This window comes from Motacilla alba, chromosome 4, assembly GCF_015832195.1.
Source record: "Motacilla alba alba isolate MOTALB_02 chromosome 4, Motacilla_alba_V1.0_pri, whole genome shotgun sequence".
NCBI lineage: Eukaryota > Metazoa > Chordata > Aves > Passeriformes > Motacillidae > Motacilla > Motacilla alba.
In genome coordinates, this window is record NC_052019.1 from 57,100,462 (window position 1) to 57,128,005 (window position 27,544).

Genomic DNA, 27,544 nt, shown 5'->3' on the forward strand with positions numbered 1-27,544 from the left:
GAGCTCTGATCCTCACAGATCTTACGAGCAGGGCTGTGTCTGACGAGACATCAGCAAAGGGAAGTGATGTTGGGAGGGCACTGCTAACTCAGAGTGGTGACTTTTCTGCTGCAGCAGCACCGGGTGGATACTTCAGCCAAGTACACCAAGCACTGTGCTTTCAGCTGGGGTGTGTGTGAGGTGCTCCCCAGGCTGCCGTGACCCATGCAGCTCTGACTGCTCCCAGCAGCTGAGAGCTTTATTCCAGGATCCTGTCCAAACAGTGACGTAGGGAACAACATCCTGCCTAACCTCCTGGCCCCATTAATTTGAAGGGAAAAGAGCCTTCGTTTTCCCACTGAAAAGGTCTGCAAGGGGCTGAACAACGCCTGCATTCTGCCAGACTGAGAGTTACTCATCGGACAAATTGTTTCTGGGATGGGAGACAGGTATATTTAGCACAATAAACACAAGCTGCTCCCAAAGCTTCCTGACTTTCAAGAAAAGAGCTCGCACTTACATTGCTATAGGATGATAAATTTCCCCTTATTTTTATTAAAAGCTACATGATGAAAAATTGTTAAAAAGTATGAGTGAGTTAATGCTCTAGGGGATTAATTCATGACCATTTTTCACAAGCATATCAGAATTATCATGTAGTAACAAGTACAGATTGGCAAAAAATAGCAAAAATCACGGATGCTATTTAACATAACTACACAGTAACTTTTGAGACACAAAACAGAATGTTCAGTTCCTGCAGAAATACACATGGGGTTAAAAGCCATGAGGAATTTAGAAACTTGCCCTTGATAAATTGATAATTATCTTTTCTAGAATATTGGCATAGTTTTTGTTATTTTATGTACTTATTTTTTTACTATGAAGGCCAAATTCAATTATGTCATTTCTCTTGACAATATTTTGATAAAAGAAATTCCAAATATCTAAAATTAGCAGTCATGCTATACTTACAAAGATTAGAAGAGCTTGTAGATTAACAGGATTTTAGGATATTATTTGAAAAATTGTGCTGGTTTTAGAATGTTTTCTTATTTAATATCAATAGTATTAAAATATAAGAGGGAAACTTATAAACAATACAGATGTTTATATTTAATTTGTAGTCCTGTTTCTCCTTCTGGTTTCCATAAAATGTTTACCTCATTTTACCACTCAGCAAAGAGATTTGTTGCCAATGTGTGTGCATAATTGCATGTGGGAATATTTCTATACAACTTTTCAGCCTTGCAAAAGCCTTCTAAATTAACATTGTTATAATAAGCATGGCGTTCAGACAAGAAAGACCTATAAACAAAAGAATAAAATTATTGAGCTATTTGTATTTAAGTTGCATGTATACAGCATTTTGGATCAAAAATAGTCTAATAAGAGCTGGTTAATGATACATTTTTACAATTCTTTAACAGGGAGAAACCCTATTGTCACATGTCAACCAAATACTTGGATTACAATCCTGAAAAAACTGTGACTTGAGTTATTACTATGTCAAAAGCTAATGTTTGCTCAAACACCATCATAAAACCTGATTATAGGTCTAATGGACCTCGCTACAAACTCTGAGTCTGGACACCTCCATTTAAATAAAGGAATGGTTGGCTATTGGGAGTGATAAAGTTTTCTTTTTTTTAGTTTAAAAGAAGGGGTTTTCCAATATGTGAAATTATGAATCACTAATTTTCCTAAATAAAATTCAAAGGTTCCAAATCCTGGTTTTATTTGTATTTTGCAAAGTGATAACTTCCATCTTCTGTCCTCTAACTCTTCCTAATGCCAACAGCAGTAGCAGCAGGCTCTGAGGACTCTGAGTTCCCTGAGGACTGTGAAGACCACAGATGTCAGTGGGTCATGTGGGGAACCCCCTGTCAGGAGTTTCAGCAGCTCAAAATGAGACACAATCTTTTACACAGACTCCAAAATCAGTGCTTCAGATTATTTACCAGAAATTAAGCAGAATTTTAGTTTACCTGATGGCGTGAAGCGCAGAGCCACAGACTGGGTCAGTTTGGGAAGGACCACATCTGGTCCCACCTCCAGGCAGGGTTATCCCACAGCACATGGCACTGGGTTGCATCCAGATGGATTTTAAACAAACCTGGCTGTGTTTTGAATCCAACCTGTGACATAGATTGGATCAAAACTGCACCATAGTGTGCCACCCAGGCTGGATCTACTCTGTTTCAGCTACAGCTGGACCCCAACCATTACACACATGCTAAAATCACTGGTAGCTCTATGAATAAGTTTTTCTGAGAGGGACCACAATCTGGGATTTACAGAAGACTCTCCAGACACATTTGGAGCCTGATCTTACAAGGCATTGAGCATCTTGGATTCCCATTCATGTTTAATATCTTAACAGGAGGATCTTGACACTTTGGAAGATATTAAGAAATGGGGGCACAAAGTAAAAACTTTCTATTCTGCTACTCTTTGTCTTAAAAAAAAATTATTTAAATGTCAGCTGCTTTTCTTTGATAATAGCATTTTAATGACAAAACCTTTGCTGAAATTCCTCCTCTGTTGCACCACTCTTCAAGGATCTTCTTGTACTCATTATACATCAGCATCCTCTAGAACAAAAAACAGTAAATGGAAAAATACTAAAATGTCAGAAGTTTATGTATATACATCGATATCTACATGTTTTATATTTGGGGTTGGCATCTAATTAATCAGATTTGTTTCTGTCTCAAAGGCTTATTTCTGTAAATTAAAAGTAATTACACGATCAAAGGCAATTAAATTCTAAAACTGGGAATATGTGTAAAAAAACTGAGGGAAGCATGAATTCATTCATTTATGAGCAGGAAAAATATAATTATTTAGACGTAGTAATACAGAGATGATGTGTAATTGCCTGTCAAAATCAGGTTAAGTATTGATAGCAATGACATTTTGTAAAAATCAGCAGATTGGTATAAAGTCTGCGGATTAAGAGCAAATACTGTACCAGGAAGATCTTCAACTGCTGTCCTGGACAGGGGCTCGCAGAGGCTTTGAGGCACTTGTTTCTTCACCAGGTTCTGTTATATAAAAAAAAAAGAAAATTGCATGAGTGTTTTAGACTTACAACACTTTTAATGGTTAAAAGGCCTAAATGGTTAAATTGAAAAACATGACCTATGGAAAAAAAGTCACAAGAAAAGGAAATCTAAAAAAAATTAAAAAATTGAGTCACATAAGATATAATTCTAGAAACATAGAACTGACAGGGGTTTCTGGTCTCATTTCTGGCACTCCTGTGCAGCAGTTCTCCAACAGGACAGGTCTGGTTGGGACCAGCTGGGGAGCCAGCAAGGGAGATACATTTGGAAGAAGACGATGGCCAAGACAGCACTGAAAGATGGCAGGCAGGAGGAACACCATGCAGGGGAGGAATTGAGCACTGCAGGAAGCAAGAGAAGGCTGCGACCTCTCAGTGGGGTCTCCCTCATGGAATGTGATCAGGGAACAGGTGCCTGGGAGGCCATGGCTTGACTCTGCAGTTCTTGACAGCCACAGAGTTCATTTGCTCCAGTGATGCTGTCTCATTCCTTCCTCACTCCGTTTCCACACCAAACTCCCACCTCCTGGCTGCACTATCTGCTCTGTTCCCAGGGACTCTCCAGCATCCCACTTCCCTCAGCCTCATTCCACCTACAATATCCCTGGGGCATTGCTCCTTATTTTGGGAACCACTGATCTGCTTCACCTCCTCAAATGAAGAAAGCGCATATATATATATCCAGTCCATCCCTGACATCTATTCTCCAAGGCTTCTGATGAAGGCTGTTTCCTAACATCCCTAATCTCTCTGTTTCTGTGCTTCACAGCCTTATTGCGCCGTTTCTTCCCTAATACTTAAGATAAATATTTATTGCAAATTAAACTGATTTTTCTCTTGTTCTACCTTTTGCAGAGGAGCAAAAGAGCATTACAAAGGGCAATGGAACAGCCCTCTTTCAGAATAACTCTTTATAGCTTGAGAGACTATTTTCCTTTCTCTAATCTTCTCTTTTGGAGGCTAAGCAAACACAATCTCTTCAATATTTGAAAGGAACTCATGTTTTCTTAACTGGATCCTCCTCAATTTGTCACTACCTCTTCGTACTGTGATGCCTAAATCTGGACTTTAGCTTTCAGTCACAGCAATACCAACGGTGTTTGTTTGGCATCATAATTTAACTCGTGGCCAAAATAAATCATCCAGTTCTGGTGGGGGTTAAAAATCATGTTCGAAGCAGTGTCTCTGCTGGTACAATGTCTGGAACAGATTAAAACTACTGGACCACTCATGACTCAATACAATTTCTGTTTTGTCATTTCACAGGCTTTTATTAAGTATAGCTGCTAACTAGGACTTTATCCATAGTTGTATGTAAGTAAGAACAGGATAAGTAGATTTATGAAGAATGTCTGAGAATTGGCATTCCCACATGGAGTCCAATTTTGTATGAGGGCAGTGTGTGTGCAAGTGGTTTACTCTGTATTTAACAATGTAGTTATTCCAGGTGACACATTCTGAAACCAGGCCTAAAGTACATGAACGAGAATTACTTTCCTAGCAGACTAAGTCTTAAATGAAAAAAAATCTGATAAAAGCTCCACGGCTCAGTTTGGTTTAGAAACTCAGCCAGTGGCAAGCAGTCCAGAAGTGCTCACAGGGGTCAGAACTGCACTGTCCCACCCCAGCTTCATACCACTGCAGTGTTGCTGCTCTTTCCAGTGGATGCACTTTGGTGGAAAAGTGGTGCAAAGTGGGTGACTCAAGCCCAAAATGTGGCTGGGTATAGTAACATCCGTATTTCCAGGCAAACACACAGAAACGTGCGTCTCTGAGAGCTGCAGACACTGACACATGCAAGAGACAGTGGGGATGTGCACATGACATATGGGGAGTTACAGCAGAAATTGCTTTTCTCATGCACCTTTTGGCCTTTTGCCTTCACATTTGGGCACCAAGCTATTATTGGCTGATTAACAGCTCTGCCCTCCCAGCACATATTAAGCATATCAAGGATAACTGATGGAATACTGAGCCATAAATGTTTTCTTGGCATTTGTTTGGCCTATGCTATTTGGCAACAATAAAAGCATCTCATATTCATAATGATAATACATATATACCACCACAGATCACACCATCAAGCATTCTCCTTCCATCTTATTGTGCAAAATGTGGAGATAACATTAATATGTATTAATAGAATGTAAATATAATTAATCATAATAGGATGTCCCTGACAGATTACCACTGCTGTTGATAAAATATAATTAAAATTGTCTGGTTGGATTGTCAGTGCTGCTAGAATTGGCATCTCTGTTCCTTCTGTTTCCATGTGTGTATCTATGGAACGCTACGCTTCTAAAAATCTCAATATTTCATGATGTTTTTGGGAGAATACAATGCAGGGCTGCAACTCCTTTACATTATATGATTAGTGAAAAGCCATACAAAAGAAAGAAGGCCACACCCACAAAGACTGAAGCTACAACTAACTTTAGAGAAGACAGGAATTTTAGGCACCATTCCCTCAAAAGATTATAAAGAAAATGAAACAGACAACACCTGAGACTGCGTGCCCATGTGATGGGAATCCATTCAAATGCAAGGTTTGCATTAGTCAAAGACTGTTGGACTTTATTCCAACAATAAGAATTCTACTGAAAGCTCCGTGAATTGATGAAGTCATAAGAGGATTATTGTTTCATGTATACAGTTTCAGCTGAAACTAGTTTGAAAAAAAAAAAGAAAAAATTGTTTTGAAAAGATGACAAAAGTAAGAGTGAGCATAGCAAGCACGAGGTGACCCAGAAACCACTTTTCACTGTGTTTTCCAAACAAAAAAAATGAGGTAGGGTCTACTGAAAGTGGGAGGTGGTGGGCTTGGACACAAAGCAAGGGCTTCTTTGTGCACTGCCACCTCATCACTGGAATTCCCTACTGCAGGGTGCTGAGGATGCAGTAGTTTCCTGTGGGCTCAAGAAGTGCCATGGCAAACAAATAGAGGGAAAGCCCACAGGCTCTCCTACTCCTCCACTATAGCTCACCTGCTTAAGCAGAATCCTCCAACACATCACCTCAGACAAGATATGGTAACATGCTGTTACGTTCTCACATGGATTCAAGTTCCTGTACACAAACAAGGCCCTATTTGCAACTCCTGCTGATGAGACTGAGCTCTGACTATAGTGTACATACAAAAGTTGTAATAAAAGGCAACAGAGCATTTCCATTACATCTATTTCCCTTTAACAGAATTACTTCCATGTATTCAGATCCACCACTAGCCAATACTGCATGTTTTATCACAAAAGGGAGAGAAAGCAAGACTGTCTCAATGTACTACCATGTTGGTGATACACAGCTGATGAGATAGAACCCATTATTGTATTTTAAAATTTACTTGCATTTTTAAAGGTCACACATCTGCTTCGAGTTATATAATCTGAAGAATGATGTAATGGTGTAGGAATAGAGATAGAGCAGAAAATAATATGACTGCAAACAACATGCTCATCCCATACTTGTAGATGATCTTCTGACGTATTTTTCTGTCTTGATAAATGAAAATTGGTGCAATGCCTTCTAGAAGCATATTGGGCCTACCTGTTTAACCATGTTTCCTGACTTGGTTCACGTGGAATGGAGGCAGTTGTACTTGGAGATTTCATTAATATAAAGATTAATGAATTTGTACAATTTGGGCATGCAAACCATTTCTATCAGGCATATTCCATTTAGAATAAGCAGTAAACCATATATAAGGGTTGTGTCAAAGTTTACTGAATAGGGCCCCTGGTAGCTAATGTAACATTTCTCCAACAAATCAAAGGTATTGTTCTATGCTCACATGAATATACAGTAGCCATTACCTTAAATTTAAAACTCACTGTGAGCAGCAAACACACTGTGGGGATATGAAGGCCATATTGTATCAGTGGAGTCTGCAGAGATTTTCTTCATATGGCTTTGCCTGGTTGAAATATATGTTGCAGTTGAAAGCTAAAGGGATTACTTTTGAATAGTCATCACAAAGGTTGATTATATTCGTATATCATTTAGCTGGACCCTGCAGGCTATTATTCCATTAGCTGTGCTGGCCCTGCACTGTCAAAAAGTTGATCGTATAATGTAAAAAGGGTCCATGCTATGTTAAGGTATGTGGAGCAACTTGAAGCAGCAATCTTTTAAGAGCAGTACAGCTCTGTACTTGAAGGTAGATTGCATTTAAAATAAATACCTGCAAAATGGAATAAGTACAATAAACCTACCTCTGTTTCCTATTTTTCCTTCTTTGAATAGGCTGTATATAATTTGAATAAGTTAATTGCACCAGGTAAGATATTGGCTATGGAGTATTTTTTCATTCTCACAGCCAAAGGACTACACCTCAAAATAGCTGTGTCTTTACATGAAACCCTCGCAGAAACGACATGTCTGGTGAAATAGGTTTGCTCATTATGCTTCCCTTGCACATGCAAACACACACACATTTTCTTCCAGTGCTTAATAAAACGGATCTTCAGACGGTTCCATTATGTGGATGCCTTAATATTATTTTATGCTAAAACATGGACAGCGCATTAGATTGAAAGCATCTTACGGTTCCAGGAGGCAGAGCAATCATGGACTATCCCTAGATAGCAAATGCTCCCATTGGGGAAACACTGCCGACAACACAGGCTAATGAATCACAGCAGTTATTAATCATGGGCATTTGGAAAAGCCACATGTAATAGAGATGGACTCTCAAGATGAGGAAGGCTAGAAGGTGGGACTGAGAAAAAGACAGAAGATCATCCAATTGCAATTTAGAATAAGTTTATGGATAAGTATTTGCTTCAGTATAATTGTGCCCATGCTTGCCTCTGTCTTTCTAAGCAGGCAGAGAAAGAAACAATTTGAGTGGCTCAGTTCTCTCAGCTTTCAGATCCTTGAAGGACAATCTGGCAAAAATAAATAAATAATAAACACGCAAATACAAGACCCTTAGGGCTTATGGCCTAGTGGAAGCGAGACAGTGCTTCTTTTATTAGACAAAGTTGTTTAATTTAGATTGTAAAAGCAAGAGTTGGTTCTCTTTCAGCACACCATATATATTATTCAGGGCAATGAATGAGTCTTTATGAGTACAAACGGGAGCCTTTAATGAACTACAGCAAGCACTTGAGCAGGTAGGTTTCTCTGAATAAAGGCTTCACAGATGGGCAAGTTTATGAATGAGAAGCAGAATTTATTTTATATGCTTTTGAAGAGCCTACTCAAACTATGGCACTATAATGAAAGTGCAAGGTTTTTCTGGTTTGGGTGGGAAAACCTAACAGGAATATAAATTTTTCCCTAACTAATAACTTCCATTGTTTACTTACTCATATTCAACAGTCCTCAGACAAATTAATCTTCCTCTCTTACATAGTTTGGGAATGTTCCAGACATTTGTGCAACAATGGAAGTCTCTCTTGATCTTACCTTTTTTTGCATCGTTATATATTCATCTGCGACATCTTTTGCTCAAACCATTTGTTGAATATCAATTTTAAATAACAGCTCTATCAGGCCAAATTGTTGACTGTAGAGAGAAAAACAGGGATTTTTCTCAAGGCCAAAATATGACACCATGTCCTTTGTGTATCTGGAAGTTAGAGATCACAAAAATTCTACACAAATATTGGCGACACAGAAAAATCAGCTTTGGAAAACAATCATCAAGAAGATCACTTCAAACATGAAGGAACCTGAACAAAATTTCTGCCAGTTTTTAGCTTATAGTTTTACCTTTACTGTCAACAAAGTCTACATTAAATCCAAACTATTAGCATAAAATTTCAGTACAGCAGCTTGTCTCTGGCTCAACTTTGTATTTTCCATTTAGTGTCTTGAAATATTCTCAGTCAAAGGCAAAGTTTTCCAGCAGCACAAAGCAGGTGAGCATCTGCCCAGCTGGTTAATCAAAGTTTCCACAGTCAAAGAATTCCCAAGTGCCTAGAGAAGGGTTTCTTTTCTTTCAGTCCCCATCCAGATGCAGAATAATCACAACTGCAACCCACTTGCTGTCTCATAAAGACAGGACAAGTCCTGGGGGGACCTGCTGAGAAAGCAAACTTCTGAGCAAAGGGCTTCTGCTTACTCTTGTGGTAGAAGCCAAACTTGCTCTTGGCTACCCTGAGGAGCTGGTGAGAACACACAAGGAGTATGAAAACACTTCTATTACTTCTATCTTTGCCTATCACTAAAGACTGAGCCTGAAATCTACTCAGAAATCCATATGAAAGGAAACCCTCACCTTGCTCACAGAAGAGGCAGTCTATTGTCTCAAAGAACATCTACTAGTATTTTAAGAGGCATTCCTGTAGACTTTTACAGAAATGTGTCTATCTCAATGATATTGCATCAAAGTTTTAACACACATCTTTAGAGTTATGAATGAAATCTACTCTCAAAGAAGCAATAAGTGGGCTGATGTTTCTGACAACTTATTGATCATAACAGAAGCAGCATATTTGTTCCTAAATTGCGTGCAGAATTTTCATGGCTACTTCACTTTAAATAAAAGCGAAGCCAGGTACATTGGGCGCTCAGTAAATAAATAAAGTACTGTAGCTGTGGAAACACAGATTTCAGGCACAGTTACAATTCTGACACCAATTCATGACAAAGACACTGCACTGAAAAATTCTTGCTGTCTTTCCCCAATTCACTACTGTCTTTGTACTGTAAATTTAAATACTCTGCTGGAGAATCTACTTTTTGCATTTACTATGCAACTTTTGTGTATGACTACACATAAAACCTCAGCCTTTTTCCTTTACTCAGACATAGTGCATTTTGTCTGTTAATATTTGGTATAAAAACACAATTAAAACCTGCAAGATAGCATAGCAGGACAGTTCATGTGCCTGCCTTTTGTGAACACCATCTTCTACCCACTGAGCAAAACACTGAGCAGAAGAGCTGCTCAATGGCAGTGTATAATATTTATTTCTGAATATGCAGCTTGATGTGTCTTCAAAGGACCTGGCTGTCACAGAGTGGTTAGCACTACTTTCTCTGAAATTCAGGTTCCTTAAAGGTGTCCCAGGGGAGGGAAGCTCAGGGAAACACAGATTACTTAAACGTCCTCTTGCTTAACTGTATGCCATCATCATACCGAGGTTCAAATACAGTATCAGACTGCTCTGACTTAAAATATCTCTGATTTTAGTTCTTTCTGCTTTACCTCTGTATTTTGACATAAGCGTCCTGTGTAATTTCTTTGAGAGTTTCTTGTTCTGCAGCTCTCATTCTTTATGTTTTGGTTTGGCTCTGCTGTTTTCTGGTCTCTAAAAGTTTACCTGTCCTTCTATAATTACACCTGGAAGAGCATTTTTTCATGGCTGAGACTCTCAGCATCTCCAGTGACGACTCTGCCTGATGGCTTGCAAACTGTTTGTCATGTAAGGTCTCTATAAGGCAGGTTTTTTTGCCTGGGAAACTGTCTTCCAAGAGCTTAGCCAAAGGTATCATCTGGATACAGAAGCAGAAGCCAGCAAAGTAGAGAAATCCTAGCAATGCATCTGCTACAAGAAAAAAAAAAAGGAATGCCATGGAGACTTTTTTCTCCTTACCTGACTTTAGCTTTACATCTTCTAAGGCACCCCAGGCATGAGTGCATCCTCTCTGCCTGAGGAGATGTAGGGAAGTGTCTGGAAGATGATGTTCTCTAAAAAGAAAGTATGGAATCCCTTATGGAAGTATCAATTTTCTCATGACAGAGCTTGTTTGAGGAGAATATTGCTGCCCTTTAAGACTGAAGAAAAGTGCTCCTACTTATCTTTTAAAAATAACCAACAAAAACAGCTGCTAGAAATTAAGGTCCTGGTTTATGCAGGGTCCTTGCAGTGACATGTGCTGACACTGGTGTGCTGTAGGACATATCTCACCCATGGGCACTTGGGAGAATTTTCTTTGTCTCAGCTTTTGTTGCTGATTTTACCAACAGATTGAGAACGCAGAATCAGAAAGCAGACCTAATTCTCTTCACCAGGCATTGGGAACAATACTTTTGCTGGCCACAGCAGCACAGGGTGTTTAGTTTCTCCCTCCTAGTTTTTGAATTTACGGCCACGCTCTCCCAGACAATGTGTGACAGCTTGAAAGACCAAGACTTGTCTTTGCAGCTAAGTAGAGAGCTCCAGCTTTCACGCCAGTCACTCGCTTCTTTTGATGAGAAATAGATTCACATGAAAAAAAGATTACACTGAAAAATGGAAATGGATTTTCTGTTTTATTAGCAGTAGCACAAGACTTGTGAGCTACTTTAGAAAGTTATAGAACTACAGAGACTTTTAAGAAAAAGCCAGCAGAAGCTAGAATTTAAAAATAAATGCTCTGGCTAGTCTGGGTCCAATTCTCAACTGATGCAGCCAGTGCAGGTTCACTGAAGTTAGTATGGTTATGTCAGCTTTGCCAAATTGCTTCAAAACAGATTTTTTTAGAAAACATTTGACTTCAGAAATTTTAAATTCACTTTGAATTATGCCATACCAGTCACACTGTTTTGCTCAAGGAACTGCAGAGATGTACGCAGAGGAAAGCAAAATGTCTTCATGAAGTAAAAAATGTCACCCTCCCATTCCACTCCTTGACCACAGTGATGAGAGCCACCAGCAGGTACTCCCAGTGTGGCAGACACTTAATAGAGCTGAGGGAAGGAATGGGAAGGAGAGCAGCAATGGTGACTTAGCTTCTTTTGGATCTTTTCCACAACCACAACGCAAGGGGAGAAAAGGAAACAGGGTTATTTAGGTGTTCCTGCTCAGTTCTGTCCCTCACAAAGGCAACAATGGAAGCGCAGGCAGACACCAGCTGCTGCTGGTTTGAAATGCTTTCCTAAGATGAGAGAAATTGTGCAAAGCCACCAGCTGAGAAATAAGGAAGGAATTTTCCCCCAGGGCACAAGTCTGATAGGGATTCTGGCAGATTTCATTTTTTTTTTATAAACTGTTACCACAATTGAGGAAATCTGTTATGAGATTATCTTAGGTTTGAAAATATAATGGTTTCCCTAAATTCACAAAGTGAATGGTGAACTTGAGATGATTTCAGGTGTCTGAATCTTTTACAGACCGGGGAACTTGACTGTGCACTTGACTGTGCCATCACACCCTTTCATGGGAGGATGTGAGAATCTCTTTGGAAGCAGGATAAATTCCAACACTAGGTAGAAGACTCTGGGTACCAATAATTTGATAATTTAATGTCAGTCTGTACTCAGGTGAATGTTTGGTGCTTTTACACCAGGTCTTGCTTATAAAAACAGTAACTGGCTTAAAATCCATGCTGGGATCTGTACGTTCTGATCAAAACACAGTCCTACCTCATAGCAAAGCTCACAAGGTGTAATAGACAAAATTCATTGCTATGAATTGGAATAAGACAGCCCCACTTGGAGGTTTCAGAGTCTCCAGGTCTCCAGGTGAGTCTGCCAGGCATGGCAGTGGGGAATAGCCCTGGGAAGTTTTACTTGCCCTACTGCAAGTCTCCCTGGTGGAATGTTTGCTGTAGCTCTATTTAATTCTTAATCTCTGCATCTCTGTTTAATTCCTAGCTGCTTTAGAGACCTGTTGTAACACAGCAGTTAAAAAAATATTCACATGTACTGCCAGGCCTCCCCAAAGAGTACTAACTTGACACGCAGGCCATGACAGCTGGGCTTGGACTACTAAGAAATCTAATCCAGGGTTTCCATCATCTCAGTTGTTGCCTTTCTTTCATTACAGTTTGACTCAGCCCCTAATGGATTCAGCTTTATAAAATCAGAAGAAGAGGAAAAGAAAGCAATTTATTCATCTTTCACTAGAGCTCGCAGAAGACGTGAATTTTCTCTAAAAATGCAAATTATTTTGTGCCACACAAGTGAGACTGGGCAGCTAAAGCTCTTAGAGGAAGGGCCTTTCCCAGGACTAATGTTGTTATACCCAGTGATTGAATAAATTGATCCATTTTCATCACATCTCTTCTGCTCTCCTTTTTCTTCAGAAGAATGTAACCAAAGGTACCAAAGCACCCTTTTTAATTCAAAGAAAACTGATTATGCGTGTTAATTTAGTTTTTAATCCCAGACATATCAAAATAAACACCATAGGCATGCGGAGCAGAAATCAATATCTCTTAAGCATCAAGTTAGTAAAAACAAGGATTTAGTAAGAATCCAAGATGTAAAAGACTAATGTACAAACTAAGCCCTTATTTATGTAATGCATCGTTATACAAGCTCAATATAAACCTGAAAGAAACTATTTCAGAAGAGCAGAAATGGTTTACTTGCACTGCATCAAAAATGACCCCATAAGACCTCCTTTACTGAGCTAGCCCAGATATTTAATGTGAACATATGTTTTTAAAGGATTTCTTGTCTTACGTCCAGTCATTCTTGTTAATTCATGGGACAGCATACTGCAGATGTGCTTTTTTCTATGTTACATAAAGCAAAAATTACATTTAACAAGTGCAGGGTTGGTCATAAAAAATAAATAAAAATAGACTCTTAAAAGCTGGGAAATCACAAAGTGAAGCTATCAGTCATTCTTATTGAGAAGGGTGAGGACAATGTGAAATAAAACTTGCACATCTATGAAGAGACATTCCTAATATGCCAGCACATGCCTGTTATTTCCCATTCTCTATAGGTTGCTTTCATTGGCCCAATATTTCTTCCTTTAGGGTAAGCTGCAGTGCATGTTTGCTCTAGATTCTCTTTCTAGTCATTGACTTCAATTTTAATAGTAATTAAATTAAACATTTTGAACCTATGTGCAAGTTTGCTTACTTGAAAGAAGAGAGAAGTCAGTTTTTGTGCGTTCTACTTCGGGGTAAGAACTTCAAACTGCATGTTTGTTTACCAGTAATGCTATTTGTTAATATAATAGTTTAATATGCTAATAAAATAACTTTCAGATTAGTTTTCAAATACTAATCCAAATCTAGGTGTTAATTTTTGCACCTTATCCATATGCAAATGAATCAGACCATTGCGATGAGTATTTAGTTCTGTATGGTTTTACTCCTTCCTGAGTGCAGAGGCAAGAAGTGATACCACTTAAAAAAAAGGAATATTCTCTTATACTTTTTTCTGACACTAAAGATCTCAATCTTGCATCCATTCTTTGTATTTTTCTTTCAAGAGTTGCTGCACCATGGCCTTCAGAAAGAGGAATCACTCTGTTTTCTAGGACATTGTTAGTTTAGAGATCACTAAGTTCACCTACATCAAAAGTATAGACATCTCAAACACACATTTCCTTCATATATTTACATTCCAATTATTATTTGTAATGGAAAAGGAGCTTCACAATTAACAATTATGTGGTAAGACAAGTTTACTATGAAATTTGTTTTCTGATTTTATAGGAACAACATGTCACAGATAGAAATAGCTACAACACAGATCCCCATGAGCTTTTAAGTAATGCTTTAGCAAAACAAAATATTTTTTTATAACTTCATCTGAAGCTTAATCTCACACACAAATGATTTACAATTCAATACAGACAACAGCTACTGGCATCTTAAAAGTAGTTTTAGTAGAAAAGTTTAAATTATGAAACAAGAGATTTATTTTGAAGAGTTCTGGATTTGTTAATGGACAACTAAATTTAGTAAGACAATGCTAATTCATGGTTTTGTATATATTTGCTAAGGACATACCTATTCACCAAAAACAAGTGTAAACAAACAACTTAATACAGCCAAACTACTGGTTCAGGTCTGAACTTAATCCTGACTTTGTAAAACTTCCCAAGTCACTTCATTAACCACAGGGGGTATAACATCAGTCAAAGTTTACATTTATACCTATATACTTTTATGTATTTTTAAAAATAAATGTAGGTCTTCACTATTTACAGAAAGTAAAACAGCAGTCTTAGGGCACTGTGAAACAAAGGGTTAAAAATTAAGCTGTTGAAAAAAGGACATGACTTTTTTGTAATTTTTTTTTCAGACATTTAAATAAATCATGACATCTTAATTCAAGCATACATCATACACTTGTGAGAAAATATGACTTGGCAAAAATGTAACATGCCAGCTTTGGAGCTAATTTTGAGAAGCTCACACAAGACACCACAGAGCACACATTGCATCTTCCAAATTTCCAAATTCCAATTTCCAAATTACAATTTCCAATTTCCAAAACAAGCCAGCAAGCCTAGAACCTTTCAGGACTCCTGTACAAACTGAAGACCGGGCAAAAATGAGCCACAAAGGATCACAAACTGAATTTTTTTTTTGTTTCTTTCAAATCCCTGCCCCTACTTTTTGGGCTACCAAGTAAAACTTTCAGAAGATACAACTCTTTCCTTAATTGAGTGCTGGTGCTTTCTACTGTTTCACCACATTCATGCATCCCAAACTATTTCTGTGTCTCCCTTTCTTGCAAGTACCAAAAGCATTCCAGGACACTTTCACTGAACTATTCTCTCAATTTGTTTCCCCAAAGAGGTTTGAATGCTCTTCCAATATCTAATGACGTGGCATTTGCCTGATTCTGCAGAGGAGTTAAAGTAATATCCTTGAATAAGCCTCTTTTTCTACTCCCATTTCAATTAGGATGTTAACTCTAAATTCAAATAACAGCACTTCACTATCAAATCAAACTTCATCTCTGATCATTTAACCAGTGTCGCGAGGAGAGAAAAAGGAGTGAAGTCCCTATCATGAAAGCATTGCAGGGAAAAGATGAAAGAAAACCCTGAAGACAGCAAAAATGTGAAAAGATGATGAGGAAAAAAAGTGTGTAAATAGTCATTAACAATACAGATTTTATTTTTTTTCCAGAAAAGTAATGAACAAGACAATACAGAGAAAACCAGTCAGTGACAAAAAGTTTAGAACCACATGATGTTATAGTCTGACACTGATTACTGAGGAAGCTTCCCCTGAACCTTGAAAATGCAAGAAGGAAGGTACAGGTGTCTCTAATATATAGCTCTCAATAAAAGCAGAATCAGGGCCGCTGTAGGTTGACATGCCTGTCAGAAATTTCCCTGGATAGCCCAGGAGGTTGCAGCTGTTTTGCAATCACTCTGTAGCCTGCTTATTTGCCACTGACACAGAAAGCTGCTCTCTGCTGTAGCACATGAACATCAACTCACTACTGCACCTAGGAACAGCTGATGAGTGCCTGGATTTAAACTGAACTCCAATGTAAACTTTCATGGTGCTGAGATATCAGAGATATTTTTTTAAAAATACAACAGCTGGAAGTTTTCAGGGTATGGGCATAAAAGCACAACTTAACCCAGTGTCGTATTTTATGATGACCACACAAAAATAACAGAGCACTGATATCAAGCATCACATCTCCACAGATTGCATTGTTCTCCTATTTCTATTTGTGTCCCTAAGAGCCAAATAGTGGGGAAAAGCGCAATTACATATTTCTTTTTTTTTTTTTTTCCCAGAAAAACAAACACACACACACACACACACACACACACACACAAGTTGAACGAGAACTCATGGAATAGAAGATAACAGCAGAAAGGTGAAATGTGTTCTTGGGATGGTGGTCACTAAGGAAGACCTCCAGCAGAGATCAGCATTTTTATTTCCTAGATAAGAGAGGAACAGTCTCAAACCAAAACACTGTTAGAGTAGGATTAGAACAAGCTGAGAAACCAATCAGGCAAGAAAGTAGTATTTGCTCAAGAGGTTTAAATGACATGTACAAAGGTATTGCTTAAATCAGCCTCAGTACAAGAGTGACATGAAGTGCTAAAGAAGACATTAATTAAAACCGAGAATGTGCCATGGGAGGAGAGACCAGTAAAAATCTGACTTTCATACCAGGCAAATTAGCTACAACTGTAATAAAGGATATGATGATAGATAAGTAAATTAAAACGTTATAATGAAGAAAAGAAATCAAGATCACTTCTGTAGAGGTCTCCTGAGGTTGTTTTCTTTTGAGGAATACAAGAGATCTGGATGACTATTACCGGGCTGATTAGATTCCCAGAATGCTTCAGATATCTTCTCTGGATTAACAACTAGTTAAAGGCAGAAAATAAAGACAAAAAACGATGGATTGATTTTCATTATGGAGAAACATCAGTAGTGAATTCAACAGGGATCTAAGGCAGAATTTGTTCTGTAAACATTTAAATAAACCAAACAACTAAAAATGTTAGTGAACAGCAAAGTGACAGAACCTACTGCTGACAAAAAAAATTGTACTGGGTGATCAAAATAAAAACTTTAAAGAACTTCAAAAAGAGTTTATGACTGGGCAATAAAGCATCAGATAAAATTCAGTGTTGATAAATGCAAATTGATGCACATATGTAAAATGTCTTTTATGCACAGGGAGATTGGAAGCTGCAGCTTGATAGAAAGATGACTGATAGCAGGATATAAAGAGATGTATCTGTTTTCATGAGTGCCATGAAGAAAAAGAGTGAGAAATGATAACTTACTTTCTTACAGAGCAAGAGTTGAGGGGTAACAACTGAAGCTGCAAAAAATGGGCTAAGGGCAGATCCAAGGAAGCTGTATTTTAGCTGCCGAATTCAATAGGGTGCCTTGGCTGCCAGTTATGTAACAGAAATGCACTGGATAAGTTCATGAACAAACACAGGAAAACCTATGAAATATAATGGGATCTAGATTCAACTTCTTCAAGAAGTCCCTGACTTCTTGCTGAAGATATGGAGGGAATACCACACAGAGGTCTTGGTCTGTAAAACAAATGTCCTGGTTTTATATTTTTCCCTAATGTATTAACCACTGCTGGACAGACACCAGGCTAAACAGGCCTTTGATTCAGCTTACTACAGTCTTTTTTCCATGTATCAAGTTAGTATTAGAAAAGCACGATCTTTAATCATGGAGATTAGAGAAGGGTTAGCATAAAAAACCTACAGAGAAACTCTTCCATTTGTTCCATGTAGGAAACAAGACTTAAATGACCTCTGCTAAACACTACCAGGGGTTTTCATCACTCTCTCAATTTCATCTTTTTGGTGACTAAAACTCATTCTATCAAACTTGACATTTTCTGAACATTAACACCTATTTGATTTTCATTCAAAAGCTACTAACAAATGATGGTTTGTGAGTGCTGATCCCTCCAAGATGACTATTTTTTCTTGAGAGAATAACACCAATTCTGCCTGTGGTGCTAACATAAAGGCACTCAGACTGTTTTTCTGTACTTTTAGCAACAATAGAACATATCAGCATTTCCATGGAAAGACTGGATGCTAAACTGTCACCTCCACTCTTCACCCAAGAGCTGGATCTTGTGCTGTATATACTGAAATTGGGAGCACACCAGCTGTTAAAAATCCCAAGGCAAGCACTGATATTTACAAATAGAAGCACTGTTTCCTAGAGCTAGAGGAGTTAGCAGACTGGTCTTCAGCTTGCAGATCATCTGCAGCTGCCCTGTGGGAGGACAATTTTTATAAATAAAATATTTGGGAACAGTGGTAGTTACAGCATTATTACAAAGTCCAAAAAAAGATATCAAAGGGCAGTGTTGCATGTGTTGAACAACAAGTCTGTGGGGTTTTTTTTCCCCTGAACAGCTGTATACTTCTGTACTGTGCCCAGAAAAACAGAATTTTTAAGGTAATTTAAAACAAAATGCAAGACACATTTTTCAAAAACTTCTGCTATTACTTTTGTGTACACATGGAATTAATTTTACCTACACAATTAGCTATGGTTGTTACCATTTTTACATACTTTCCTAACATGTCTTAAGGCTTTTTCAAGTTACTCAGAAACTGCCTTGACTCCCCACTGATGTGGGAATAAGCCCGATTCCTATGTGTTTATTGCTGAGGTGGGAAGGCTTAGGTAGGTACAGGCTTCATGTTTTCTCTGCTTAGAAAAATAATAACTTTAGGATTTGAGTTGTAAAATGGCAATGAAAAACCTTCTTCTTCTGCTATTTGTCATATTGAACAGACTCAATTTACTGTAACTTGTGTTTGAATGAAAATGCTAAACAGTTATTGGATAACAGGTTTATAATACATTTATCATTTACATTGAAAAAAAAAGTGGGATTGACCAGAAATCTGCATAAATGCAGGAAAAGAAGTTCATCAAAATACATCACTCAGCCTGAAGAAAATATCAGCAACACAGAGTATCTGGCAGACACAGAGGCAGGAATAGAGTGAGATACACAATCTCAGTTCTTTGTAAACAGAACACTACACTGAGCTGATTGATGTGAAAGGCACAGGTGATCCCAGAGCATGCTTTGGGATTAAATATTACTACCAGACCTGTAGATCATTCAGTAAAAGCTGGCAGGGGTTTTAATCCTTTAAAGTATCGCTACTGCATGACTGTCCAGATTTTCAGTAGGACAAATACATGTATCTGCATTGATCTTGCTGTTTCTTCCTACACAATGTCATTTTCTTCAATCAGAGACTCTAAAATACAGTTGAGCCTCGATTTTGCATGACTACCAAGCATAAGCATGGCAGAAAATTTTGACAGAATTTTATGGCAATCCCTGAGATTTTTAGGATAAAACACAGTGCAAGTAGGAGTTATTGAAAGACTGTGGTTTTGTAGGAAGGTTTGAGCCAGATTTCTCAAAGAATTTCTGGATTTCATGATGCTATTGGTACCAGTATTTTAAAAAAATTCTCATTTTCTTCTGACATACCAATATGAAAGTGTTTGGTTTGGTTCCTATCAATTATTGTCCACAACTGACCACAACAGCATTGGTCACAGAAGACTTGGACATTAATCTTTTAAAATTATGTAATTTTATTTATTCATAGGAAATGCCTACAAAGCTCACAAAAAAAAAAAGTCTCCTGCTGGTTTTGGGATGAATGTGTGTGGGACAAGGCTATCCCTGTGGTTTCAGGGGTGCATTTCTGTAAAACAGAGTCACTGTTTTCTCTGTCCTTCTAGTAATGACAAATTCTTCAGAACTAACCGTTTCAAGCAAGCTTCCACTGCAGATTTTGTTTACTGCATATATTTCAGAGCTGAAATAGGAACCATACAGGACATTCCTAGATGACTCTGTCTGAGCTGAGGGTCAAAGACATCTTGTATTGCTTTGGGTAGGGTGTAGGAGTTGGAGAAAACCTTAGCTAGGCATCCTCCCTCCAGAGTGTTTTTCTTATTGTTGTTGTTTATTTTTTAGCAAACTTGTGCCTATTTTTTGCCTTTCACTTATTCTATCTTTGGTGTAGTATAGTATACATAATTTAAATAACCAGGGAATCTCTCTGGGCTCAAAACCACCTGCTGGCTTATATTAGCTAATTAATGGTGATTTATCCAAGTTACTAATTTGAGTGGAGCTGATTGCCTTTAGGAATTTTGAGAACGTTGTAAGAATTTTGATTATAATTATGCTTATTTGATGGGCAGTCTACTTAAAATACTAAAAAAAAACTTGCCTGCCAGCTGATTTTTAACTGTGCCAAATGAATGACTCTGTGCTGCTTTCTGACTCGAGATCATGTATTCAGGTAGTTTGTTTACTCTGATACTCAATTTCATCTTGGTCTGACTCCCTGTGATTTTCTCTTTTCTATCAAGGTTTATTTGCCTAGCTTTGAAACAATGACTGCTTGAAAAATAGTCCTGATCTTGAACCTGTGGAGCTTAATCATTTTCACAAAAACTAATATAGCAGATTCATTTTAGCCAAACTTCTCTGTCATGCTGTCCTGATTCCCAGGACCTGAAAGTGTGAATTTAATGGCGGTACAATGTCTGAGGTAAGAATATAATAGAAACCTCTCAGCAGTATATCTATTGGATCAGTGTAATTTCTTTTCTCTCTACTGGTCTCAATGTCTCTTAAGGCAATCTAGTCTGCAGACAGCAAAGGAGACCAGCCTTCTCTTTTATTGTGATCCCAATGCTACTTATACTAAACAAAGAATCAAGTCCCTCGATAAGGTAGGCAGTAGGCATAAGCACATAATCCTAGAGGAAAATTTACTCTATTAAAAAACTTATTATTTTGCTGTGAATTCAAGAGGATGCTACTCAGAGGTCTATCCTGAAAAACAGAAGACAAAGTTATTGCAGCTTAGCTGTATTAGTATTGCTTTTTAACATTAGGGATTAGGATATTTTTATCTTAATTACTTTTAGGTACTGAAAATGAGAATTATACGCTATATTCTCTATATATATGTGTTGCCTTCCAGTACACATTTGCAGATGAAAATTTAACAGACCTAAAATACTTTCAAAACTGAAACGACTGTTTCCAACATAACTCAAGCATGTGGATTTACTGTCATGAAACTATTCTTATTGTGCAAATTCTTTCCACAGAAACTTCTGTGATAAAGGAAACTTAGGATATAACCCAGCATAGCTGTGCTCTCACAGGTTCTTCTTTATACAAAGCTTTCTGTCAAAGTCTTGTCTGCTACTGAGGAGGTGGAGGAAATTGTAGACAAGTTTCCTAAAAGTCTCAATTAATTTTATATGAGAAAGTATATGAAAAGCTATAATTTATGGAAAGTGTCTTTAAAAGTGGATTGCTCCATTTAAGCATTTAATTCCACATCTTTGACTGAAATCCAAGAAGTTCAAGATAATAAAGAATGATCCTGGTATAATACTGCTGTTCAGAATCAGAATCAACTGTACCTGGAGCATTTTGGTCAGACAATTTTTTAACATACACTTTCAAAACTTCCAAAAATCACACACATTTCCTTGTCTCCCTAGGCTTCTTATAAATAAAATGTATATTTCCATTGGGAGTTCTGGGTAATCAACATCTCAAACTGCTTTAAATATGTAGGTATGGTTTTCACTGCCTAATTATAAATAGCCAGTATTAAAGAGACATGACCTTAGGCTTCAGTGATCTCTTTCCTGAAAGATTAAGAGGAGAATTAATGAATAGCTGTGATTTTCTGTGATTATTGAAGAAACAAAAGAAAAAGATGCATCAGAGAGAAAAGGTGAGTCAACATTTGCAAAGCAAATCAGTGGCACAGAGTGAAATAACTTCCTATCTCATAGTGCACATCGTCAGTGCCTTATCTTCTCCAGACTCTCCATGTGCTTTTTTTTTTTTCTATTACTCTCCATGTGCTTTTCTGGTAGTCTGAGTCCTTCCTGTGGTGACAAATTCTGCTTACTATGAAAATCAGACTTTTGTCCCATTTACGCTGCTCTTTATTGTTATGCTTTTCTTCTCTGAATAGTATTCAATGAAATAAAGCAGAGTAATTTTTTCCCTGTTCATTCATTAAAAATTACCTTACTGTTAAGTAAAATGGATACAAAGGACAGAGGTGTCACAGTTCACTTCTGCAGTTGAACTTGTTCAGCCAGATCACAGTAAAAGCTACAAAGCTTTTGTTGTCTTCCACAGAAAAATAAATACAGCTAGTCTTAGTTTTTTCACACAAAAAATGCACCTTTTTTTGGCAGTGAAGACAAAGCCAACTCTCCCTCTAGTTCCTCTACAGTCTTTGATCTCTTAATTCCCATTTCTCCTTCCCCTTGATGTTCCGGTCTCTCTGATCTCTGTTCATCACTACCATATATGTCCGTATAATCTCCCACTCCTAATAACTCTAGGACAACCAGAACCTCATCCTTCATTTCTGGCAGACATGCATTTCTCTAGAAACAAAAAACTAGGCAATCTTGCAGTTTCATTTGAGACCAGTTCATCAGTGATATTTTGATTACCACTGCCCAAATTCAGTGAGCAAATCAGTGAATCATGTCTATGAACGCCAGACCTCAAGATTTTATATTAATGAAAAATATGTAAAAGAAAATCTCAGGGACTCTTTGTAATGTCATTTTATATTTAAAGTATTGTCTGGTTTAGCTCGCTCAATTGCTGGTTGTGAACATTTTAGTTTTGCTCAATGTGTTGATAACATCATGCTCCATTTTAATTTTTGAGCAACTTTTTGATTTGTTTACCTAATATGTGTCCAAGAAAAGAGACTAACCTTTCAGAAACTAAATGAAGTAGCTAAACGTGAAAAAAAACATGATATATGAAGTGTTTGCCATAACCATGTATTAAAAAAAACAAATGAAAGTATAAATTACATACAATACCCTCAAAATCTGCTGCATCCCACATTCTGAAAAGCAATTGATTGGAAGACACATGGCATTGTGATACCTAGCAAATGCATAGCTACTATTATTCCCAATTTTTAAACATGGAGTTCTCCCAATTCCTCCACCACAAAAATGAATATGCTGACTAATCAAATTAAATATTGTTTACCTGAAGACACACTATTGAATTAAATGATCTTCATATTACTAATCCCCTTCTTCAGAACTGGTGAAAACAAACAGAGCTTAAATTCAAATCTCTGAGCAAGGGATGAACCAAACTTCCCCTCTGCAGAATGTACTTTGTTTAGGCTCCATTCACATGTAAAACATCTAGGACTGCTTGGTACTGTAAACACACTGTATTTTTCACAAATTACTGTGCAGCTTTGGACTTCTTAATCATTATTTTAAAAAAGACTTTCTTGTGAAAAAATGCCCTTTAATGCCCTTTACCTCATAGGTACTGTCTTGAGCAATGTACTTATTAAAAAGAGCACATCCCTGTAGCCCAGAGGGCTGACAGCTCCCTCCAAAGCTGTACTGCTGCTCTGAGCTAACCTCCAGGGGCTACTCGAGAGTGATGCAGCCTTCATCCCCTCCTACAGAGTCTGAACAGATCATGCCTACAACAGTCTCAACCTCAGCTATCCTGAGAAATGCTTTTCCTAAGGTGGTTACTGAACTCCCTTTCTCATAGAAAGGCAGTTTGGCTGAGCAGAGAAGGAAAAAAAATCACCTATCATTTTCAAAAAATTTCAAACAATTTAATGAAAGAATAAGAGCATGGATTCAGTGCAACTGAGGGCTTTTTTCTCCTGCTCAGACACAGGTAACATTTGTTTCCATTATATCACTCACCTGTGACTTTTTATCTCACATGATGAAAATATAACAAAGAAATAAAACTGCCAAACTCTGAGCCTTATGACTGAGACAGGGAATGCTTGCAGACAGCTTGCAGACTGAAGAACAAAAAAGCACTGAACAAATCCAGTTCAAAAAGACTGATCATATCCTGAGGTACAGCTAGGGCTTTTTTGTTGTTGCCTGTTAGAAGTGGCATAAAATCTTTAGAGATTTTTTCCTCCAAAGATGATATTTCTCTAGTTTACTAGATACACTGTTTTGCTTTGCATGAACACCCTCTTTGACATTAAGTTCAGCCTTCAGGCTAGCGTCGCTTATCTCTCTTTCCAAAAATCCTCATATTTGATTGTCACGTTTATTAAGTCAGACTCTGAAAAACTTCCATCAAGCTGCAGCCCTTTTCTCTTTCTCATCTGCCTCCAAAATCTAAGCAAATAATTTAAATGCTAGCAGTAAACTGCTGAAATTATAGATATAGTTTAACCATAAGGCATTGCACATAAGTAATTTTTCAAATAATTATCTGAATCTCAAATCTATAAATATTTGTAACTTCTAGAGGCCAAAAGACAGGGAAAAAACCTCAAATATTTAATATGCTACAATATGCACCCTATGTCCCAAATTTAAATTTGCTTAGTTGCCCTTGAAAAGCCCTTCCTTGGGTTATATATTCCTTAATATTGAGTAGAGGAAGAAAACACTACAGACCCAATAGAATTTCTATCAAATTCATCTTACCTGCTAGCTAACTATCTCTAACCTTGAGTTCATATGGAAACATATTTAAACTGAAAAAATAAAATTTAATGAACATCATGCTATATCAGAGGACTTGGCAGAAAGAGAAACAATCTTGTGAGTGCACACAAAATGTTGAATGAGAAAATGGCTGACCCCAGGTAGGGAGGAAACAGGCATTTCACTTGCAGCATGTGCTCATCTTTGAATGCTAATTACCAGAGACTCCAACAATGGGAAGAGATGGAATGGTCCTGGGCTGGAAAGTGGAGGTGAAAAAGGCTTGTCTGTTATTTTAGCCAGAGAGAGAAGAAACAGGCAATGGAAGGAGGGAAGAGTTAAAACTGCTCAATACTTTGCTCCAGTAAGTGGATTTCACTCTCAGTCTTCATAACCCTCCCTCACATTAAACCTGAACAGGAAACTGATTCCAGGCTTTCCAACAACCAGAAAAAAATGAATGTTGTTGCCATCAGAATCAATGGCATAGAAAAATCTGATGCTTTGGTAGCCTTGGAACGATTTCTGCAGAGGATAAGAGCACAAGAATAGATGAAAGAGAGCTGGGAAACTTCCAGAAAGGAAAGGATGAGGGGATGAACTGAGTACATAAGGAATATCTTTCAATATCCTTAAGCCAAGGAGTATTTTGGAAAACTGTTTTACAAAAAATATCAACATCTTAAATCTGACTTCACAGATGGGCAAACTGAGACACACAGAAATGAAATTTATTACCCACCTTTTTTAGCAAATGAGTCTTTATTGCAAAACAGAATGCCGTTTTTTGTTCACAGAAAATCATTCCTTTTTATCTTTTCTAGGCCATGAGATCCTGTCATGGACATTTCATGGGCTTATCTCCTGAATTACAGCATCTGCCTGTATTCTGATATGAATGTCAAATACATATATAAATCACTCTCATCATAATGACAACTCATAAACCACTGGAAAAAAGTTCCTACAATGTTGTAAAGTTTTTCCCAGTGGCTAATCAGAAGCATCCTGCAATTTTCCAGTCCACTACTTTTAGTTCAACCTATCATGCACAAAGAGAAAAATCATTAATTATTTTATGCTCCTCTTCAAATTCTGCAAAGTTCAGACCTGCGATTTTGTTCTACCCTGAGTCTCTTCTGTAGACACAGATGCTCAAATCTATCATTAAATCAATATTTTCTTTTGGTCATAGTTCTTAGCTCCTTTTCATCCTTCCTGCACCTTCTCCAGCTGCTCTGCATACTCCATAAAGCATTAAACCCAGCACTGCTATGATACTAAGCTGAGACTTTATTGGTGTTGAGTAGAGTGGAAGGATTACTTGAGGAGTCATCATTTTTAATAACCCAGGAAGATGTTTGCACATTTCACAACAGCTTAACACTGTTCATTCAGGTTCAGCTTGTGATTTACTGCTACTCCTGATTTTTTCCCACCCTCTACAGAACTGGTACTTGCTCCTTTTTTGTGATTCTGCCTTTGATTACTCCTTATTATCTGTACTCACACAAACACACATATAAGGCTGAAAACATTACATGTGTTTCTCAATTTGCCAAGATCCTTTATAATTGCACCACCATGAACAGAATGCTTATGTTCTTCCCCTAGTTTGTGTTCTCTTCCAAAGTAAAGCATGCTTACTATTCCAGTCTCTAGATAAGGAGTAGTACAGACTCAGATCTTCATAGAATAGCAAGCTCAACAGCTTTCCATTTCTAACAACAGGCACAGATAGCTTTTATTTGTCAGAGATCTTTTTAATAATCATTATTCACCCACTTGATAGCAGGTTCATGCAGTTTAGGCTTCCTTTCTTGCTTATACATGTTGCATATAACACTATATCAAAAACTCCAGAGAGATTATAGCAGACATATTCTCCTTATTTTAACTTCTTTACCTGGCAGTCCTGTTGCTTGGTAATTATTTTGGCTTGACACAATTAGCATTAGCTAATCCATTTTGGCTGTTGCAGATTTCCTTTTTTTCTTCTAGATATCTATTAAACATCTGGTTGTAGGTTCTGGTATTTTTCCAAGACTGGATCCTAATTTGATCTATCTGAAATTCCATGGTGGCTCCTCCTTTTTCCCTTTCTAAAAACAGGCATCAGATTTGCCTTTTTCCACTACTCTGGAACCTGATTTGAACTTCATCAGTTTTCAGAAATGGCTAATGACCTCGGGATGGTTCCAGCCATTTCTTTAAAGGTTGTAGGATCAAATTTCTTCAGCCCATCTGATTTGAAGATCTCTCTCCTCTAAGTACTCTCTAGCCTACTTTCTCCAGTTCTGGCCTAAGATCTTGCTGATTTTTTTTCTTGGTGCACACATAAAGTCTGTTTGCCACATGATCCCAGCTGACCTTTTCAGTGAAGACTAAAGCCAAAAAAGCATTAAAGCACACTGGCCTCTCCTAGGTCATCTATTAAGGGTTTCTTCCCTCTGTCATGGAGAAGACTAATACTGTCCTTGATTTTCCACTGGCTAATAATGTGTTAATAGTGTGTTATTATCCATTGATGGTCCTTGTTAATTGTATCTCTAGCACAGCTACTTTTATTTTACATTTTATCAGAACATGAATCTTTTCTCCTCTGCCACATATTCTACTTTCTCCATCCATTTCTTCATTCAGTGTAATTAAAATCTCCCAAACATCGTTATATTGGTATATAAAAGGAGATGTACTTCTTGAATGCACCAAAACACACACATCTGCCTGAAAAATGTCCTCATGTTATGAATTTTTCAGCATTAGCAGGAATAGAGGTGCTATATAAACAAGGCTTTAACCATTTATTGATTGGTGCTTTAACAACATCTGACTCTTCTAAAATCACAACCAGACGTC

General features: G+C 37.6%; 1 protein-coding gene across 5 annotated transcripts in view; it reads right to left on the reverse strand.

Moving 5' to 3' along the window:
• Window positions 1-2,953: 2,953 nt before the first annotated feature.
• TTC29 (tetratricopeptide repeat domain 29) overlaps window positions 2,954-27,544 on the reverse strand; it is a 226,277-nt gene continuing 201,686 nt past the window's right edge. For all 5 annotated transcript variants that reach the window (XM_038136455.1, XM_038136456.1, XM_038136454.1 and 2 more), the window contains one exon: window positions 2,954-3,026. In XM_038136455.1, coding sequence (XP_037992383.1) covers window positions 2,965-3,026 — 62 coding nt within the window. In that variant the 3' untranslated portion in view covers window positions 2,954-2,964. The remainder of the gene's footprint in view (window positions 3,027-27,544) is intronic.